Here is a 22,101-nt window from a genome sequence, read left to right on the forward strand (position 1 = left end):
AATAAGCGGATGACGAAGCTGTGCAAGCAGCCGACTCCTGCCTATCCGAGGTGAGCACACATTGCGGCCTTTAGCGCTTCACTCAAACGTTATCTGATATGAAACATTTAATTTCCATTCAATTTGTTTGATCTGAGCAGAGGCGCTTTGACAACTCGTTTCTCTGTCCCTCTCCATTTGCGCTCAAAGGGAAAAACGATGCGCATTTCATATGGAATTGCATAATTAAAATCTACGGCAAATAAACGGCGCTCACAGAGTCTGTTTGACGAGCTGGCCGGGGAGCAGGGCTGACGGGGAGTGGGCAGGGTTCAATGCGAAAAGTTTCGTAATAAATGCAGTTAATCAACTTTTGACCATCCATCCGTTTGGTTTACAGTCAATATACATACGAGGGCAATAAAATAAAAAACTGCAGCTAATGGAAGAGCGAAAGGTTTACATACCCTATAAAAGAGCTGATATGATGATACATATGTTTACAGATATGGATATTGACGTGAAGCAGGGTATACCTCGAGAGAGCAGTTCTAGATCTGAGAACCTTTTAATTATTTTCATATTTCATTTTATTTTGTATTTTTTTTTTCGTATTTTTTTTTTGTCGAATATGAAAGGAAATAAAGTAAAATGAAAACTGAATTAAAAGTTTATGTCAGCGCAAAAATGGCGAATGTTATCTATGCCACGCATGTGTGTGTGTGTGGGTTACACAAAATATGTTTGAACAACTTTATTGTGCAAAATGCCAAACATTCTTCAAGTTGTGGACTTGCAAGCGCTTTTCTATGTCTGTCCCAAGCTCAGCCACTGCAAATATGTAGCTCTCTCTCTCTCTCTCACTTTCTTCCATTCCTCTCCCTCTCTCTCTTTATGTGTTTGTGTGTGTGTGTGTGTGGATTGCTAGGCGCGCAAATCTCATTTGAATTATAATGATGGCGCCGGCAGCTTCACACAGACGCACACAAGGATATTGCATTACAGCTCTGCAGTCGATGACTGCCAGATACCCTTTACTATCGATTTCCGTTATCGATTTGCGACCTACTAATGCTGCTGTCAAATGCAGTCGGGCACTTTGAGGCAACTAGATTGTCTTCGTATTTCGCTGGCCTCAACTCAACTCTAAATTTTCGACTTTCATTCAAGTTCAAGCTGATAGCAATCTATCTAATATGTCGTTCTCTTTGAATTCGAATGGGTAACACACTAGATTTGCCAAGATGTTCCAGTCGCATCTCTGCTTGCGAAATCTCTCTAAGCACACAAGTCTCATACAGGGTATGGGCCAAAGGCGCATATGTAAAGGGTAGGACAGGCAAGAGAGTGAGAGGGAGAGCCAGAGTGAGAGAGGGTGTGTGTTAGGGTGCGGGGCCAAAGTGTTGCCTGCTTGCTTTGTAAGCCACATTTGGCCCTGGCACTGCGTTTTGCCAGCCAACGCTGCTGGGCACAATTTGGCTTTTACAACCAAACGGTAGAAATACTCATGCACATATACATACACATATGTACATATATATGTGGAATATACATAAAAAAAAAGAACAAGAGCAAGACGCAGAGAGAGTAGTAGAGGCTGGGGCAGGGGCAGGGGCAGGGGCAGCGGCTGGGGGACGGTGTAACAAAATGTGACTACATACCTGAACAAGCTTGCGGCGGCAGTGGAAATATTAACGTCGTTGAGCTCTTGCGCCTGGCAACCGCACAGCCCAGAGATTGCGGCTTGAAGCTGCGCAGCTGTTGCATAAAATCCGAGCACTCCATTAGGGCAACGTCGGCGAAATGCAGATCGCACAGTATTTGGTTCTGTATTCAACAAAGCAAAAGAAACAGAAAGCAGACAGAGCATAAGTGAGCCAGTGAGTGTGACTAAGAGAGTTATGTGTGTAAATGATTTATGCTTATTATTTGTTGCTGTTGCCACATTGCGAGCTAAGCGAGCTGCTAAGCGGAGCAACTGTCAAAGTGTGCAACATGCTCAATACACTGTACACATATGGGGTATGTGGAGCATATTAGTTCGTATGTTTGTGTGTGTCGTATGGCCAATAGAACATGATATTGTAAAGTAACAGCAGAGTCTAACAGAAGCGTCGAGCAGACTATTCTAACAGCAGAGGCTAACAGCGCTGGGTAACTCTGTAACCTAACAGTAGTATATAATAACAGAGCTGAGTAGTAGAATCTAACAGCAGAGAATAACATAGAAGTCTAAGAGCAGAGTCTAACAGCAAAGGGAACAAACAGGAGAGTCTAACACTAGAGTCTAACAGCAGAGTATAACAGAGAAGCCTAATAGCAGAGTCTAACAGCAAAGGGAACAAACAGGAGAGTCTAACAGTAGAGTCTAACAGCAGAGTTTAATAGCAGAGCTCATGCAGCAGAGTACAATCTAACAGCAGAGTCTTACTACAGAGTCTTATTACGGTCTAACAGCACACTCTAACAGCACAGTTTAACAGAAAATAATTACAGCTCAATCTAACAGAACAGTCTAAGAGCAGAATCTCCTACAGCACTCAGCACCCAGTTCTGGACAAGCTCCTATTCACAAACTCTCAGTCTGGTGCGAGAGAGACAGATAGATACAGCTGGACGTAGTCTGCTCTGCTTACACTATGCCACTACTGCGAGTATATACTGTAAACTAGAAGTTCTCAAGCTCAAATGCAAAATCTTCAGCTCTCAGTGGATCTGGTTTTAGATTAGTCAACATTTTTTAGATCGAGTCAAGCATTGATGCAGATCACAGATATAGATATATCTACTATCATGCCATACCCTTATCATCCATCATCATCGCACACTTAGTTTAATCATTTCATTGGCTTCAGTTTTATTTTAAATAGCTTCATAAATTCTGCTTGATTAGCCTAATCGAATATTCTGCATTTGTTATTGGCTGTTGGCCCGTGGCTAATTGTGATGTTAATTTAATATTTATTATGCAATTGTTGTTTCTATTTTCAGTGTTTTGAAATTTTCACTGCTCTGAATTGGAATAGAGTAGTTTTTGCCAAATGCGCCTGAGGTGAAGTGCTGCTGCTGCTGTTGTTGCTGGCTTACGTTGCGTATGCTTAATTAGAGTTTTATTCGATGCAAAAGGAATTCATGAGGCAAAATGAATTACTTTTGTTTTTTGACTTACAACACTTTACGTTTTACTCAGATGACTGACATTTATTATATCCTTATATCCTTATATACGTATATGCTTATACTATATGATATCTGAGATTATCTATATAGATTGTTGATGTTTCTGGAAGTCATATAAACTCTATGACGGTCTGCTGTACAGTAGGAGACTTTGCTGTTAGACTCTACTGTTAGATTATGCTCTTATTCTTTTCTGTTAAACTGTGTTGTTTTAGTGTGCTGTTATACCATGCTATAAAACTCTGCTGTTAGACTCTGCTGTTAGATTCTACTATGAAACTCTGTTATTATTCTCTTCTGTTAGACTCTGCTGTTAGATTCTACTATGGAACTCTGTTATTATTCTCTTTTGTTAGACTCTGCTGTTAGATTCTACTTTAAGATCCTACTATGAAACTCTGTTATTATGCTCTTCTGTTAGACTTCGCTGTTAGACTCCAATCTACTGTTTCGGCTGTGCTGTTAGACTCTGCTATTATACTCTACTGTTAGACTGTGCTGTTCGACTCTGTTATCTCTCTGCTACATGTATTAATCGTTATATATCAATATGCGGGGAACTCTTCTCTCGCCGTTTCTTTCTTTCTCTTTGCCAACATTCCACAGCTTTACTCTAAGTACTGTATTTAGCAGTCGGCTATGGACAAACGTAAGTGCCGTCAGTTCTTTCTTGTGTGTGTGGTGTGTGTGGGAATACCGAAAGAGAAATAAAAAACTAAATCAAATCGCAATTCACATTTCATGCGCAAATTGTTCAGTTAATGACCTGAACGCACCAAATATGAGCAAATGCATTCAAAATGAGCTTCGTGTATTGCCACTGAGTGTGGGTGTGTGTGATGCGAGTGTGTGTGTGTGCTGTGATGAGTGTGCGTATGCTTACATACCTTAAACCTTCTGGCTCGCTTCTGGTTGGGCCCAGTCAAATTGAGGCCACACGAATTGCAGCGCAAACATTCCTCATGATAATGATTGTTATCATAGAGTGGCGATGGTTCTGCAAATACACAAACATAAATAAACATGTGCATATTAGATATCACTCTGACTCTCTCTCTCTCTCTCTATATATATATATGTATGTACATACATAGAACACAAATTGTACTTAGCAAATCTTGCACGTTGGCAGGTATCAAGCATTACAGCTGCATAAACATATTTGTGAGTATCAAATGCGAGTTCTAAAGCTCTTTAAAGTGCCATGAATATGCATTTACCTTAATGCTGTATGTACATATATGGGCTAAAATATCATTGAAAATTTAGACAAATAGAATTTTGGGCCCTAATTGGCTACTTAATCGCTTCGTAGACTTTAAACCGGTAATTGAAATTTCGCATTAAGCTGCTTAAAATGGAAAAAGGTTTGGAAATATCGGTCTGACGAATATGCCGAGCAGCTATTCAATTAAATTGTTAAATGATATGAATATATAAATGATATGTCCATATTAGCTGTGTACGAATATTTATACCCATGTATATACATGCTTTTAATATCTATGCTTATGTAGCTGAGTAAAGGCACAGATTGAACTTTGTGAAAACTTTTACTACTTTCCACCTGTCTATATAGGAAATAAGTTTAATAGGTGAACAGTTGAATTCAATTTAAATCGATTGTTATCGATTTTATATCATTTTTGATTATGCCAAATAAGCATGAACTGAGAAATAGGTTTATGAAATATTAGTCTTAAAATAATTATTTCTTATACTTTTGTATGGACGTACATAGAACAAAACTTGATATCGATTTTAATCGATTTCTGTCAGTTTCATTTAATTTTTATGCCCATTCATGAAATTAAGATGAGTGTACTGGCTTTTTCATATATAAAACATAATTGAACTGCAGATATAAAAAATCTTTATCTCTTACATCTCTTTAATCTCTGATTATAATATAATAGAAGCATATATATAACATCAAATTTATTAAAGTAAGGAAAGAGCTTTGATAAAATATTGAGCAAGGGTAAAACTGATGAAAAATTATCAGCTGTAGCTCTTAGGCATACAGAGATAACTGATGCAGATTGAGAACAAATATATAAACATATATGAATATAAACATATAAGACATAGGACTCGTTAGATAGAATTGGCTAAAGCTTTCATAAGTTGCGTAACGTAATAGTTGAGCTGATCAGACACGTACATACATACATATATGTTTATGTATATGCATAGTGCAGCTACAATAGCTCCACACATATCAGATCTAATTATGGAACGCTTAAAAACAAATTAGTTTGCATTGTAGTTACATGTGTGTGCGACAGTTTAATTGAAATTGGGATGGTGCTCTGCATTAGATGACCACGGAATGCAAATCAATTCAGCCAACTGCTGCCAGAGCAAACACACACGTCGAGAAAGGTAGAGGGAGAGGGAGAGAGAGAGGGAGAGAGTGTACATTGTGGGCGTGGTGCTAGCGTTAGCTAGTTGGGTAGGCGGTATATGTGGTCTCTGGCTACAACACGCTCATTAATTTGCATAACGCCTGTGCCCATGCAGAAGGCAACAAGGACACGAGCAACAGCCTCAACTGGCGGCAGGAGCAGCCGGAGCAAACTGTGGATAGGGAGCAGCCAGCTGGCAGCTGGCAGCTGGGAGCTGGGAGCTGGGAGCCAAGGCAGCAGCCGTTGTCAGTTTGCTGAGCGAGTCAATTACAAGCGGAAATGAGTTTCTAATACAAGCAAATTGATGCCGCACAGACCAATCTACACACACACACACACATAGGCACACACACGCTGGCAAAAGCGCAAAAATTTGCTTGTTGAGTTGATGAATGGCTGTTTGATGGGTTTTTGCTGTTGGCCAAACGGGTTGGCGCTGTCTGGCAACAGCGAACGCTTCGGGCGTGTCAGCTTGTTGCCAGTGTCATGGCAATCAAGTGGCTATATATATACAAAATAATAATAATAATAATATCAATAATCATAATAACAATAATAATAATACTAATAGTCATAATAATAAGCACGTTCACATAGTCGACGCGCTCGACACCCGGAAATCATAATTAAGTGAATCAGGCAACTGGAAACACATTATGAATATGCGCAAAGCAAAAACATTCAACAAGACTCAATGGCTAAAGGGCTAAATGGCCACGCCCACTTGTGGCAGTGGGAGCACCATAGAAGTTATATCTATATATATATACATATACGTATATATGTTGTGTGACTGAGCGCAGCTCTTGGTTAGCTTCTTAGCTGCAGCTTGGAGCTTAAGCTCAAGTTCAGTTATACGATATTACGAAAGTCAAAAATGAGGATTAACTTGTTTTGCGTATGGTATATGCTAGAATTTTCAGTCTCTTTCTCTTGGTCCTGGCATTCAGACAGACTCAGCTTCTCGTGCTGCTAAGGAATATACATTTTCTGGGGTGAGCCACGCCTCCCTCTGCTGATTACATACATTTGCACAAGACCATTATACCCTGATTTAGCATTTTCATTGGGCTTATGGTAAAAAAGCTCGAGTTTCAAACTTGGCATAGTAAATTATGACCAAGTGTGCTTCAATACAATAAAAGTCGATAAAATGTTTTTACTTTCGCAAACATTCCACACTTTTTGCCCGTGATTCGCCCATAAGAGCTGTCTTCGGCATATGCTGTAATCCGACTCTCTACTGTTTAGAGAGATACTTTTATCTATGACTAATCGTAGGTAAGATATGTTTACACAGCAAATCCCTAAATGACTTCAGTCACATGATAAGCACAAAGGGAAACCAAATACAACGCAAAGCTCTGTGTGAATATTTTACGATTTTTATTTCATTTCATTTTATATTTTCAATACTTTTTTCCATGTTGTATTATGGCTAAAATTCTATTATTATTTACTCTGCACTCGTATTTGCAATTTTTTGTTGCGTCATACCGTGCGTATGCGTCATATTTTCATTTTGCTGTAAAATGAACTAAAATTCTAGTAAAATTTGCATTAATTTATGAAAATCATTTTGTGCAAGTTTTGCAGAATTCAATAAGGTTTGCAAAAATACATAGATAGGGCATGCTCGACTGGGAAATACCCTCTATTTGGGAGCGAATTGGCAGCGCTTAAAATGACTGATTAAATATATAAATATATATATATATATATATAATATGTAGATCTATAAACATAGATATAGATTTTAATCAATTTTTGAAAGAAAAAACAATTCCATGACAGAGCTATAGATGGCATAAGCCTAAAATGGAGCTATGCAAATTTCAAATAAATAAGTTTATCCTACAGCTCTAACACACTCGGCCAGAGTCTCATGAAACTCTAGATCGAGTCAAGCTATATACATTCATACATACATACTCTACTATATTTTGTGCAAGCCATGCCTTCAATAGACTCCCACATGGTTTTCAGCCCCATTTTAATGATTTCAACAGTTCATTAAAATCAAATCAGATTGGCTAATCGAATATTTTGCAAATATTTTTGGGCATTTTTTGCATTTGTTGCTGGACTGTGGCTGATTTTATTGTTAATTGAATGTTTATTATGCAATTGTTGTTTCCATTCACAGTATTTTGCATTGAGCAGTCATTCGAATCGAATTATTTTCGCCTGTTGCTGCTCTACGTTGCGTATACTTAATTAGTGCTTTGTTGGAATTCGTTTAATATATGCCCGAAATGAGTTGCACCAAAGAGCATCAAAGCGAAAGAGATGCTGAGCGTGAGCAAGAGAGAGATGGGGAGAGGGAGACTGTGTGCAGTGTAGTAAATTGCATTGTCAAGTGCAAGGCGGTGCGCCTCTGGCAATATGATTTGGGTAACTGTCTAAACGCATATATATATAGTAAAATGTCACAAATTGAAAAATCTCAAACAGAATAAAGACTAGAGGGGGGGAGAGAGAGAGAGAGAGAGAGAAAGAGAGAGAGAGAGAGAGAGGGAGGGAGGGAGAGAGAGAAAAAAAATAGAGTGAGCAGGACAGCAAACAATATGTATAACACAAAAAGGTTCGCATCGCTTATGCCATCTGTGGGTTATTTCTATGCCCTCATCGAATATTACTAAACAGGGTATACTGATTTTTCCTCAAGGCATGTAACAGATAGCAGAGGGCGTGCCTCTTATCGTAAAGAATATATCAGTTAAGACTATCGACAATCTGAGGAGGCTGGAGAGTACAGTCAGACATTCAAGGCAAGAGCCCACCCAGTTCATATTCGGACGAGAGAGAGCTTAGACCTATTGTGACTAAATTATACAAAATATATTATTTCATTGAACACAAAGTTATATATATTCACAGCGTCCCTAATCACTGGTACTCTAGTGTGGGAGCGCTTAACTTATATATTTAATCAGGATGAAAAGACGAACTGATCTAGCCTCGATAGTCCGCCTGCTCCCAGCAAGTAGCTTGACTTCAAAAGATTTGACAGTTCAGAGACTTTTAGACTTATCGACAGCTCAAGCTATTTGCATGAAATCGATTACACTCTTCTTAATAAAGGAGTAAAGGACTAAAGTAGTAAAGGAGTTCAACTTATATTTGACATTTAACGATCGTTAACTTTTATAACTTTTATTCTTCAAATCGATTATTATTGATATTCAACGTTTCCGTAAATAAATTTAATCTCACTTAATGGAAATCTTGAGTCAGGCTATATGCTAGTCGTACACTGCCTACTAAACCACTCTTACTTATTTCTATTTTTGTTGTTGTAATTTTTTTCTGTTATTTTTTTTCGTTACTTTTTTTTGTAGCTTGTGTTGTGTGGCCCTCTTTGTGGCCAGCTTGCAGTGATTGCTTTTGACTTTCATTGGATGGCTTTTTCATTGGGGCACATCGTTTGAGGACCCTTATCTTTTATCTATACGCCAAGCAATAACAAAAACGCCGCAGCCTGGTCAAAGCAGCTTTTAAGTGCAAGCCAACAATATGCAGTTCACGACCAAAATGGAAAAAATCTCCTTCTCCTTTTGTTCATAGTTTCATATTCGCATTCGCCAATGTTGCGAATCGTAATATTCGATCGAATTGGCTATGAAATGTGGAAATATGGGAGAGAAAATATCTACGAGTATAGCTGTATGTCTGTCTCAGCATCTTAGCTTGGCTTTAACTTTGGCTAATTGCATTCGAAAGCTGAGAAATTTGCACATTGTGTTACAGTAAACAAGGGTTTCAATTTTCCATGTGATTACTACTTGGTAATACTAATGATATAGGGGACGTAAAAGACCTCTGTTACTTCTGTAAATTGATTAGTCAAACTTGTTTAGCTGAGCTCCAAGTCTTTCAGATGCCGAGCTCAATCAGTTCAGTTGACTAAAGTGACTAATGTATGCTTCTAGAGAGCCAAGTTCATTAGCCAAGCCGACTGCACTCGGTAGTAAACGAGACTAGCTCCATTGAACTCGGTAACTAATCAACTTGAAGCGCTGGAAGTTGGTACGGAATTAAGTGTTGGCAAATTGAATAAAATACCTCTATACCGGCTACACTACATATGTCTATACATCAAATCACTTGAGTAACCTAATTGAACTCGGCAACTAAAAGAGTTGAAGTGCTGAAAATTTCACAAGCGAATGAGTTTAACAAAATGAATAAAATACTTCTAGCATCCATCAGCAATAGCCTTCTCAGACTCAGTAAATTAACCCACATTGAGCTCTAATTGAGTGAAAGTTCGGGAAATGCGTATGCAGATGAGAGTTTGCAAAGTAAATGGAATATTTCAGCTTAAGCCGCGTTACGAGCTTCCGATTGAACGCGAGATCTGACAGACTTGAAGCTCGCAAATTAGATATGCAGATGAGTGTTTGGCAAAAAATAAATATAATATTTCAAACATATATCGCTTGTGCGGAATACGCACTCATAAATGCAAATTATGCTCGCAGTGCTGCAAGCACACACAACAACACACACACACATAATCGCATCACAAATACATGAGTTATTCAGGCGAGGCACTGGCACTGGCTAAGGACTTTTATTTATTCATGAAACAAATTTGCTAATTGAAAACCAACCAAGAATTTTGTAGACTTACTCTTCACACACACACACACACACACACATACACACCATACATTCACACTGGGGCAGCTCCAGCACGCCCCCGAGGCGTTTTTTGGCAACAATCTGAACTTTTCGAGTCGGTTTTATGACAAGCCAGAATATGGAAACTTTTGCAGCTGCAATTTGCAGTTTGGCTGCGGGTTGCACGAGCGACATTTAAATATAAATTCATGACTTTGATAAATTACCAACTAATGGCCGGGAAGAATGCAAAACTTCTGCTGCTGCTGCTGCTGCTGCTGCTGCAGTCACGCCCCCCGCCCAGCTGAAGTGCTGCAAATTAGGCGTGCAGCCGTTAAAGTGCGCGCGGAGCTCGAGCTTGTGACCTTTGCGAACTCTGAGCCATTGTCGAATGATTCTCGCTACGTTTTTTCTGCAGCTGCTTCTTCTTATTGTAATATTTTGTTCTGGCTTTGGCCAAAACAATGGCTGCCTAATGGCTCGTGACTGGCAGCCAGCACTCAGCCGAGTGGGGCAAGCTGAAAGGGGGCGTGGCTGCTGTCAATGCCAGCAGACTGTGACTGCAATGAATTGCATATTGCTTAGCTTGCCCTCCACTCTGCTCCTCTCTACTTCTCCCTCTCCTCCTCTCAACTATCAACGACAGCAATTTGTTTAGTGCACAAAGATTGCAAATAAGTAGCTGCAGCCGAAAGGATGCTGGAGGGGAGGGGGGGGGGCGTGTCAGAGACGCCCTTAAGGCTAATTGAGCGCAAATAATTTGAAATCAGACAAAGGCCCTCAAATTCCATTCAGCTAAGAAATGCGGCACAGCTTGCCAGCATTACTCCCATTGAGAAAAGCCAAATCGCAGATTACAGAATTTCAATTGAAGTGAATTAAATTCAATTGTTTATCAAATGAAACTTGAGCTATTCAGAATAGCAGCCAAACAGTTAAATATATATACAAACGACTATATATATATATATACATATATATACATATATATATATAGATATGCTGTATATACATTTATAATCTCTTTTAATTAGAGGCAAAGCCTTGGAAGTTCTGCATAGGAGCCAAAGCCAAAGCAATGTGTGTGACATGAGTGTGGGGCATGGCAACGTCAAAGACTTAAACTTAAAGAGACTTTTTCTAATAGACTCGCCTTAGCTCTCCGCTCTCAGCTCTCAGCTCTCCGCTCTCTGTTCTCTGCTATTCGAGCAATTTTTAATTAAAGCTCCGCCAATCAAAGTAAAATGTCAGCTAAAGCAGTGCTAATTGGCTTTGAATAACTCCATTGTAAAAGGTGACCTAGCAGGGGTGACACTATTTTCGATTTTCGATATGCACATGCCAGCAATTGCTTGAGTTATCGATACCAGAAAGCTGTTAAAATGTCCCATGAAGTTTGCCATTTGCTTATACATGAATCCCTTGTGACTGATATTGGCTAAGTAAGCAAGTAGAGTACTTAATCAACAGGGTTAAAAGTTTTACAACTGCTTCTATGATACCCTGGAAGTACCTTTAAGACATGCAGGCTGGAAGGGCGCTTGATGCAGGCTGCAAGTATTTTTTAGTTTGGGGTGAAAGTACTTTTATTAATGCAGATTGGAAATGCTTTTAAGTATTACTGGAAGTACTTTTAAGATGGACTGGAAGTACTTTTGAAATTGGAAAGAGAAAGTACTTGAAAAAGAGTATACTTTTATGATAGACCCCCTTAAGATGGAATAGAAAGTTTTTTCGAGATAGGCAGAAGTCCGTTTAATGCAGATTGGAAGTGCTTTTATATTTTACTGGAGGTACTTTTGAGATTGTCTGGAGAAGAAAGATCTTAAAAGAGGAAATACCTTTATGATGGACTGAAAGCACTCTTAAGATAGACTGGAAGCCCGTTGAATGCAAACTGGAAGTCCGTTTATTGTAGGCTGGAAGTGTTCTTACGTTATAGTGGAAGTACTTTTGCGATTGACTGGAAATATTTTTAGGACTGTCCTTAAAAGAGAAAATACTTTTATGATATACTGGACTTTTTAGTCCGCTCAGTTTGCAGATTTTATGTGTTTTTATGTTTTACTGGAAGAGCTGTTAAGCTAGACTAACAGTACTTTAAAGAAAGACTGAAATTCACTTTCACAAATACCGGAATTATCTCTAAGATTGACTAGGATTAGTTTTAGGACAGGTTGAAATTACAGTTTGACTGGAAGATAGGAATTACTTGAAAGACAGCCAGCTAATCTATGGAAAGACTGCAATTACTTTTCAGATGGACTGGAAATACTTTTAAAATAGACTAGAAATACTTTTTAGTTTAACTAGAAGTATTGCAAAGACAAATTTAAAGTATCCTACAAAAAAGCTGGCAACACTTTAAAGATAGAGTGGAAATACTTTTATGACAGACTGGCAACACTTATAAGATTGGCTGGAAGTAGTTCCACTCAGAGATAGACAGAAAGGAGGCTTAAAATGGACTCAAAGTACTCTAAGATCTATTGGAATTACATTTCAGATAGACTGTAAATACTTTGAAATAGATCGGAAGATATTTTAATGTAGACTGGAAATACTTTGAGGTTCAACTGGAAATTCTTTTATAATAGACTGTAAGTAATTCGGGGAAAATGTGAAAGCGTTGCGTCTGTGGATATGGCAACAGAGCTGAGTTATTATTAGAGCTAAGCTATAATTAATTTTCATTTATAAAGCTAAGCACGCTTGCTAAGTACTCGAATTAGTTTAGCTAAATAACTAAGTTGAAGTGTGCAGTTGATCAAATGTGGAAGATGCTCTTCTAAAACCTCCCTCTGCAAATATTGCAAAAAAGGTAAACTAAACTTTCGCCCGAAAGTTGCAAGAAGTTGCCGGGAAGTTGCCAAATGGAAATTCGGCAACTCAGTTAGCTCAAAGTCAGCGCTCATCGACTGGCCGTCGTACTTAGTTAGCGCTCAACAAGTTCCACAGTTTGAGGCAGCTGGAAGCTATGGCTGGAATTGCAGGCAAGTTCCATGAAATTGCAGGCTGCGCTTGAGGCGCTGGCCGAGCAAATATTTAATAAATTATGATGTTTGCGTAAAGGCATTGCCTTGGCCTTAAAGTGGCATCAGAATCAATTTAATGGCAACTTTTCTAGCTGTGGCGCAGTTTGTGTCAACTTCACATCAAAGCGAAGTTTATGAAATTTTATTTTGCATTTTGCATTCGAGCTAGTTCAAATTGCAGTTGTTGTTAAGTCATAAGCTGGACATGGTAACAAATTGAAATTGTTTGGTCAAGCTCGTCCGGGCCAAAAGAGTTTGAAGAGCTTTTGCGCTTCGCCTGTCAGCCGGAGCTCAGTTGTGGCTGTTGTTGCAACGTCATCGGCTGTAGCATATGCCACATGCTCTGCTCTGCTCTTAGCCTGAGCTTAATGTGCCTGACAGCGCTGGTAATTAGCTGGCTGTCAGATTCTGATTGGAGCAAAAGGATCTCAGCTGCTGCTCGAGCCTGGAGTTGAGCCTTGGCCAGCTTGGCTGACGCATTTCTTGATTAAACTCGGCGCATATAATTATACAAATTGCATATACACATAACACACACACACACACACACACACACACGCTCACACACACAGCCATACAGCGTGCATGGCTAAGTCAACCGACTCTCTGCACTTGAGCACACACGCACACGCACAAGTCCACGTCGAGGAGGCGTCTTGTGTCGCATGGGCGTGGCACGTGCGTATTTTCACATGCTGCTTTTGGGGTCAAGTGGGGCAGCGGAGCCGAGCCGAAACGGCGTCATTGTTCCAGGCGCCGTCGGCCAATGTCTGTGACGGCATTTGGGTCACTTCACTTCACTTTTTAATTAATTTGTAAATGGGCCACGAAGGGGGTCGTTAGGTGGGCGGGCCCGGGCCATGGCTCACAGAGCAGACGCATTGATAAGCGCGACGCACTGCAAAATCATAAAACCAACACACACACACACACATACAGAGAGTGAGAGAGATAGAGAGAGAGACTGAATTGCGCACATGTCTTAACGACATGTTTTTGCGTCTCGCCAAAAAGTATGCAACATAAATTCCATTGGCCACGCCCACACGGCACGTAAACGCCCCGCGGCATAATGCGACTCTTAATGGAATTAACGTGCGTAAAAATGTTGCGTCGGCTTTTAGACCAGCAAAAACAACAACAACAACAACAGATGTCTGCCCCTTCCGACCTTCATGCCCCTCCCAACCCATATGTGGCTGGCAACGAGCAAAACAAAGGAAAGGCTGAAAGTGAACGGCCGTAACTGACTGTTGAATACATGTTCATAACTCTGAGATAGTTGAATTTGCCATCAAAATGTTAAAGTTGATCGATTTGATAGAACTTTTCCCATTCGTCAATTTTAATCTGTGGAGGAGATTAACTTGTTGATTCCAGATCTAGTTGAGCTGGGATGGGTCACAGGGTATAGAGTTACCTCTCTGATGTCGATTATATATATACCCAATTTTAGGAGAGCTCGCATATACCCCACTGCCGAATATGAGCGGGCATACAGAGAAGTCGTTATTTTATTTATTTATTTATTTATTTTTTTTTTGAGCTGTGATTAATTTTTATTTATATATTTTTATGCCCATTTGGCAGGCAGTGAAGTCGACTCGAATCGAGTCGTGTGGAGCGTAGCGAATTTGATTTATAAACATGCAACAATTCGTGCGCCACTTGTTGAATGTGGCAAATGGAGTGTGTGAAGCGTATGGGAGAGAGAGGGAGATATATAAAGATAAAGGGATAGAGATGGAGATAGGCAGAAAGATGATATAGAGAAGAAGAAATATGAAGACAGGAAACAGAGAGAGAAAGAGGGAGAGCGACGGAGATTGAGAGAGGAAGGGAAAAAGAGACAGAGAGGGACAGAAAAAGAGAGAGGCATACAGATAAATAGAGGGATAGAGATGGTTACACATAGAGAGAGAGAGAGAGAGAGAGAGAGAGAGAGAGAGCAAAGAGCAAAGAGAATGGATTCACATGAAAGTCGTATAGGAAAGATTTGTTCTATACCAAAAGAAACCATTGAAACAGGAGATATTTGCGTGATATTACGTTCAACTGCGCGGTATTTTCTCGTCGAGCACTTCTACCTGGAGTAGCCGTAATCCAATTAATATCCAATTTCTAGTCAAAAGATTTGCAAACATTTAACAAAATCTACAGAGATATGCTCTAATTGCCAAGGGGCACATAGAGACACAGAGAGAGAGAGGGATAGGAAGAGAGAGAGAGGGGGATAAATCTCTGGGCAATATACATACCCATATTTCTACCCCTTTGTTGCTGTTATTTACATAAAAAGTTGGGCTCGGAGTGTGAGCCATGTGTGAAGCTGAGCTGCTGGGCGGGCACAAGGGGCGTGAAAAAATCAGCAACCGAAGTGCAACAAAAGTTAATTCAGTTTTCAAATGGTTTCTTTCCTGCTTCTTTAGCTTATTTTTGTCTTAAATATAGAAAACTTACACAAACACACACACACACGCATACACAGTGTGAAAATCTTGTGTTTGCGTGCTGAACCGAAAAGCGAAAAACTTTTTTGGTACCAAGAAGAAAAAAACAACAAAGTTTTATTTGTTTTTGGTGCCGGCTCAGTTTTGGTTGCATTTCAAATACCCTGTAAATATAGAAGAGCAGTTACTACAGCTCCGCTTGAAGTTTTTATAATTTATAGGGTATCTAGTGCATGTCTTACCCCAAAGCCATTATGCAAATTACATTCGCTTTGCCTCTAATAAGAAATAAAATACGAATTTGTTTTGTTTCAATTCCCAAAAGATGCAAGCAGAAAACTAAAACTAGACTCCAAACTAAGTAAAAATTTGCATGATATGGCATAAAAATTAGGTATACATATAAGGCATATCTATTATACATATAGATATGCATTGGGCATGACGAAGCTGAATTTATAATTCCCAAAGGGCTGTGGCAAAGAGTTAAGCTTAGTAATAAGAAAATGAAACGAGATGAATTTGAGCTAGCATTCATTAAACTCAAGCTGACTTTCACAGGGTATCTTTATAAGTTATTCAGCTAGATCTGTGTGTGTGTGTGTGTGTGTGTGTGTGAGCTGTCATTGTCGATTTGCGTGCACATAGTATTAGCAGCGCTGTCATCGCCGGTCAACGCACCCCGTGTACCATGCTGCTTGGGCTCTGGATGTTTAGAAGCTTTGCATTTCAGAAAGGTGAGTCAGCTGCCACAGCACAGATAGAGAGAGAGAGAGAGAGAGGGAGAGCGGGGGAGTGAGAGCCAAGTCAGCAAACAGGAAATCATTGGGTTATGGCCGGGGTGGTAGCCGGGCGTTGTCTACGACATCGAATGCCTGACAATCTTTGCTCATTCACTCACATCCTTGCGCTCAACTTCGTCCTCGTCCTCGCTCAATCAATGTCAGCTATGCGAACAGCTCTCCAACTCCTGCCCCCTCCTCCTCCTCCTGCTGCTGCTCTGGCGCTGGCTCCAGCTTCATTATTCTAGTAAAACTTTCGCCTCGCTCGGCTTTGCCTTTGAAGCGTCCCACTGTCCACTCGTCCGTCCGTCTGTCCGTCTGTCTGTCTGCTTGTCTGTCTGCCTGTCTGTGGTCATGCTCCTGCAGCTGCCATCCTGCAGGCCTTGTCCTCGCCTTGTCGCGTCGTTGTTGTAGTTAAATCATTCGGAATTTTATTGAGTAAACTGTTTTGTAATTATTTTCATCTGCCGCTGCCGCTGCCGATGCCACGTCATGCAAGTTCCTATTGCCACTCCCACCCGCCCTCTTCCACTTCGTTATTCCTGTCCCACTCTTCCTGTCTTTTGGCTGCTCCAATTAGCAAAGCATCAACATGTTACGGTCCTTGGTTTGCCACTTGTTATTTTTTTCTATTGCCTGCCTTCTCTTCTTCTTCTCCTATATTCTTTTTGCTTAACTCATTTGCTCTGGCAGAGATTTTTGTTTGCTTGTTGAGCTAGAAAGCTGAGCGGTGGGGCGGAGGTCGGTAAGTTGTGATTGAGGCTACGGATTTGTTGAAATTTTGTGGCATTGCATATCAAAATGTTGGACAAGTCACGAAACGTCGCATGTATTCCAACTGGAGTCCAATTAGATCTGCGTCCTATGAATTTTGTATGGGGCACTTGAGCTGACCAAGGATGTATGGATGATATGTGATATATGATATATGATATATGATATATGATATAGATATGATATATGATATATGAATATATGATATATGATATATGATATATATGCTATATGATATCTGATATATGATATGATATATGATATATGATATATGATCTATGATATATGCTCTATGATCTATGATCTCTGATATCTGATATCTGCTCTCTGCTCTCTGATCTGCTCTATCTGATATATGATCTCTGCTATATGCTCTCTGCTCTCTGCTCTCTGCTCTCTGCTATCTGCTCTCTGCTCTCTGCTCTCTCTCTCTGCTCTCTGCTCTCTGCTCTCTGCTATATGCTATCTCTCTGCTATCTGCTCTCTGCTCTCTGCTCTCTCTGCTCTCTGCTCTCTAGCCTCTCTGCTCTCCTGCTCTCCTCTCTCTGCTCTCTGCTCTCTGCCTCTGCTTCCCTCTTCTCTCTCTGCTCTCTGCTCTCTGCTCTCTCTCTCTCTCTCTGCTCTCTGCTCTCTGCTCTCTGCTCTCTCTTCTCTCTCTCTCTCTCTCTCTCTCTCTCTCTTCCTTCTCTTCTCTCTGCTCTCTCTTCTCTATCTGCTCTCTCTCTCTGCTCTCTGCTCTCTGCCTCTTCTCTCCTCTCTGCTCCTCTTGCCTCTGCTCTCTCTCTCTCTCTCTGCTCTCCTGCTCTCCTCTCTGTATTGCTCTCTGCTATCTCTCTCTGTCTCGTCTTGCTCTCTGCTATATGATCCTCTCTATGATTTGAGATTCCTATATGCATTATATTCATTTATAGGGAATTTAATTACAGCAACAAAATTGATTCAATAAGCCAAACGCTAAAGCTAATCCTCTATACATACATACACGCTTACGTATATATGAGGCGTATAGAATATCTGTAATACAAACTGATATGAATGTATGGCTCACAACTTGGAACTTAATTAAATTCTTAACGTTTGCCAAATAACAACAGGAAAAGTGGACGATGAAGGCGGAACAGAAGAAGGCAGAGCAAAAAGTAAGCGAGGCAGACGACCAACAACAAAAGGCTAGCCGAAATGAGAGCAATAACTTCAAACTTCAACACCAACAGGGCTAATACACACACACACATACACAGAGTCGCTCATGTCATTTAAGTTTTATACGCTTCGCCGTCTAATGGATCAGGTGATTTTCTATTGTCGTCGCCTGCTGCTGGACTCTCTGCATGTCTAAGCCAAATTACTAAAATATATAAGCATACACACATACACGCACACACATACACAAGTAATGACTGACTCTTTTTCTCTCTCCCCGCGACCCTCCACCCCTCACTCTGTTCGTTAGCTTTGTTGAAGCTGCTTTTCTTTTCTTTTCTCTTTTTTATTTATTTGTTTGCATTGCCTTCGTGTGTGTGTGCGTGTGGGTGTGCCTTGGCTGTGCGTGTGTGTGAGTGTGCTTTTTTTTCGTGCTTTAATGAATCTGTGTACGGTCAGCTCAGCCATTCTATTTGTAAATGCTGTTAATTGAGCTAAAGCTAAACGCTATGTCTTCGCCCCGTCTGATGCCCTGGCTTGCGACGACCCCACCTGGTTGGCCGTTTGTGGTGCCAAAGCGGCTGATAGGTTGCTTCCAATTAGTGAGTGTTGGCAACGTTTCAAGTTTTCCGAAAGCCTGCTAAGCATACCCTAGAGAAATATTCATATGGGGTAGTTGGTTAAACGGCAAAGCTCCTCAAACTTGCTAATAGCTCGCTGATATCTTATAGCTTGAACAGCTGTTCAAATATCGTTATAGACCCTTGCATCACTCTGGAGAGGTGAGAGATCTGAACCAAAGATTTATAATATATCTTTAATAACTCAAATTTGTTGTTGCATATTGACTCATTCCCAAGGCAGCTCGAAGCGTAAACTGAATTTTGCTAAAGGTTATTTGTGCGTAGATTATTATGTTTTCGTGAACGGAAACATGGTCAAAGGGGCAATTGGGGTCACACGTACAGACAGAGAGAGAGAGAGAGAGAGAGAGAGAGAGACGGACGGACGAGCCCACGCACATAAATAATGCGAATGGGCGCAGTCCAATTGCCACGAAACTAAAATACTGTCTCAATAAATGTAATAATAAAAATAATAATAAAAATATTATTATTATTATTATTATTATTATGAGTGTGGCGCCGGCCTCTTGCCTGATTCTCAGTTTATGTATTTTGTTTTTTTTTCTTCATTTATTGTTTGAGTTCCTTGTTGCTGTTGCTGTTGTTGTTGTTGTTGTTTTGCGACACTTGCTCCAACTGCTGTCCGGCTGTCAAATATTTCAAGAAATGACAGCTGTTAATGGCATTATACATCTTGCCTGAGGGCGGTGCTGAGCATATCAGGTGAGTCGCTCGACTGCGTCGACTGCCAAGGGCTGGCGATAGCCGCTGGAGGCGACGCAAAGTGCAAGTCGAAACGAAAAGGTGGACGAAACATGACAGGCGACACAAGTGGAATTGTTTGGCAGCGTGGAGGGAAGGAGAGGAGGAGGAGGAGGAGGAGGAGAAAGGGTAGGGAAGGAAAGAGAGGAATGGATTGAACAGAAGAGAAAAGGAAGAGCAGATGAATTGAGTGAAGAGAAATTTAAAGAAATGAAGAGTTAAGAAAGGAAGAAGGGAGAAGAAAATGAAGGGAGGGAAATTTATGACGAGAGAAGAAAAGAAAAGAGCAAAGAAGAGAGGGCGTGTGTAGAAAGGAGAGAGAAGGACGAGAAGAGAAGAGAGCAGGAGAGAGCGGGAGTAAAGCGAAGAACAGAAGAGGAGCAGATGAGAAGGTGGTAAATGAGTAGAGGAGCAAAGAGAGCAAAAGAACAGCGAGTGAAAAAGAGAAACAAAATAAGAAATGGAGAGATGGCGAGAGAAAAGAAGATGAATGGGAGAGGGGAGACAGAGAAGGTGAGAACGGAGAACAACTGAGGCGAGAGAGGCATGAATGTATATGAAAATAGAAGAAAATTATGAACAGAATTCAAATAAAAGGAAAAGAGATGCAGAAAGTGAACTCTCTGGACAAAGATATACGATGAGTGAGGAGCAGCGGAGGGGAGTGGTGAAAGCTAGCCGTTAGCCGTAGCCGAGCTTTCTTTAGATTGATGGCATCGATGGCTTTCTCTTGGCGCCGTTGCTGTTTACGGCCAGGCCTTGGTTGAGTGCTTGGCCTGAAATGGCAGCCATAACAATTTGCGTTTTATGATGGCCGAGGAAAACTGTTGCAGATTTTTGAGGATTGTGGCAGCAGCAGTGGGGGGAGCAGTTGGCGCAACAGCAGCTGCTGTTAATCTTGCAACATTTGGCCGAAACGAGCTGCGTTATGAGTGCGACTCAATGCGAATTGCCATTTGGCCATTTGGCCACTTGGCCATCCTGTGGAGTAGCCAATCAATCAGTTAGTCAACTAAACTCGTTAAGCAAACAATCAATTACGCGTCTGCGACTGTTTCAACTGGCAATTACTCTATGCGCTATATACGACATATATATTCCTTTTATTTTTATGGCCCAGAGCCGAGAAGCGAACTCATTAAGCAGCATAATCTAATATACATTGAGGGCGTAAGTGTCGGCAGCTGGCACTAATCAATCAGCTTTGTCGATTGACTGCCCTGAGTGGAGATAAGCGAGAGGTCAGCTCATTAGGCCCAAGCGAACAGGCCAGGCTAAGCAATCAATTGATTGATTGATTGCAATCAAGTTTGACTAAAGACTAAATTGGTTTGTGTTAAGTCAAATTTCCATACAATTTTATAGACAAAATCTAACAAGAATTGCTCCTGAAGATGAAAACCCTCTGGAGAGTTCTGTTGCCAATCAATCACGTATCAATCATAGCTCACATAAGGCAGCTCATATAGGGCTATGTTGCTCCCGAAGAAGAGAACCCTCTGGAGAGTTCTGTTGCCAATCAATCACGTATCAATCATAGCTCACATAAGACAGCTCATATAGGATTATATTGCTACCGAAGAAGAGAACCCTCTGGAGAGTTCTATTGCCAATCAATCACGTATCAATCATGGCTCAAAAGTCGAGAACTCTCTGGAGAGTTCTGTTGTGAATCAATCTCGTATCAGTCAAAGCTCACATAAGGCCGTTCATATAGGGTTATATTGCTCCTAAAGAAGAGAACAATTTAGAGAGTTCTGATGCAAATCAATCACATATCAATCATTGCTCACATAAAGCAGCTCATATAGCATTATATTGCTACCGAAGAGAGAACTCTCTGGGGAGTTATGTTGTGAATCAATCACGTATCAAGCATAGCATTTTTCACCTGAGATTTCAGAAGCAATTAACTTATAACTCACTCAATCAACCAATTAGTCTATGTAAATCAATAAGCCATCCATAAAGTTGAAGTCAATCACACACTTATCAATCCTATATCAGTTGAGGCAGCCATCAAATATAATTAAGTCAGCAACCAAATTAGATTGAAGCACTTTGTTTTTAATTCACTTAGTCAAGCAATCAATCAGTTCATGTTATAGCAAAAACATTATTCACATCCATCAATCATAAACGTGCCTTGGTATTGAGCATGACAGCAATCAAAAAGAAAAAGCCCATAAATCTACCGGGGTTCAAAAGAAGTTGTTTTCAGTTTTTAAATCACTTCAGCAACACCAATCAATCAATCAGCGAGTGCTAATCAACAAGCTAAACTCAATCACAGCAGTTATCTTACTCTGTATACATAGTTACCCACTCAATGGAGC

General features: G+C 40.4%; 1 protein-coding gene across 2 annotated transcripts in view; it reads right to left on the reverse strand.

Annotated features, from left to right (window-relative positions):
- The window catches only part of rsh (Rap GTPase activating protein radish), a 151,266-nt gene that overhangs the window by 41,430 nt on the left and 87,735 nt on the right, over positions 1-22,101 (reverse strand). For both annotated transcript variants that reach the window (XM_089474468.1, XM_089474467.1), the window contains exons 8-9: positions 4,047-4,156; positions 1,641-1,806 (exon numbers count right to left, since the gene is read on the reverse strand). In XM_089474468.1, the coding sequence (XP_089330594.1) occupies positions 1,641-1,806; positions 4,047-4,156 (276 nt within the window). The remainder of the gene's footprint in view (positions 1-1,640; positions 1,807-4,046; positions 4,157-22,101) is intronic.

Source organism: Drosophila arizonae, chromosome X (assembly GCF_054131065.1).
Source record: "Drosophila arizonae isolate 15081-1271.41 chromosome X, UAZ_ARI_1.0, whole genome shotgun sequence".
NCBI classification, from domain to species: Eukaryota; Metazoa; Arthropoda; class Insecta; order Diptera; family Drosophilidae; genus Drosophila; species Drosophila arizonae.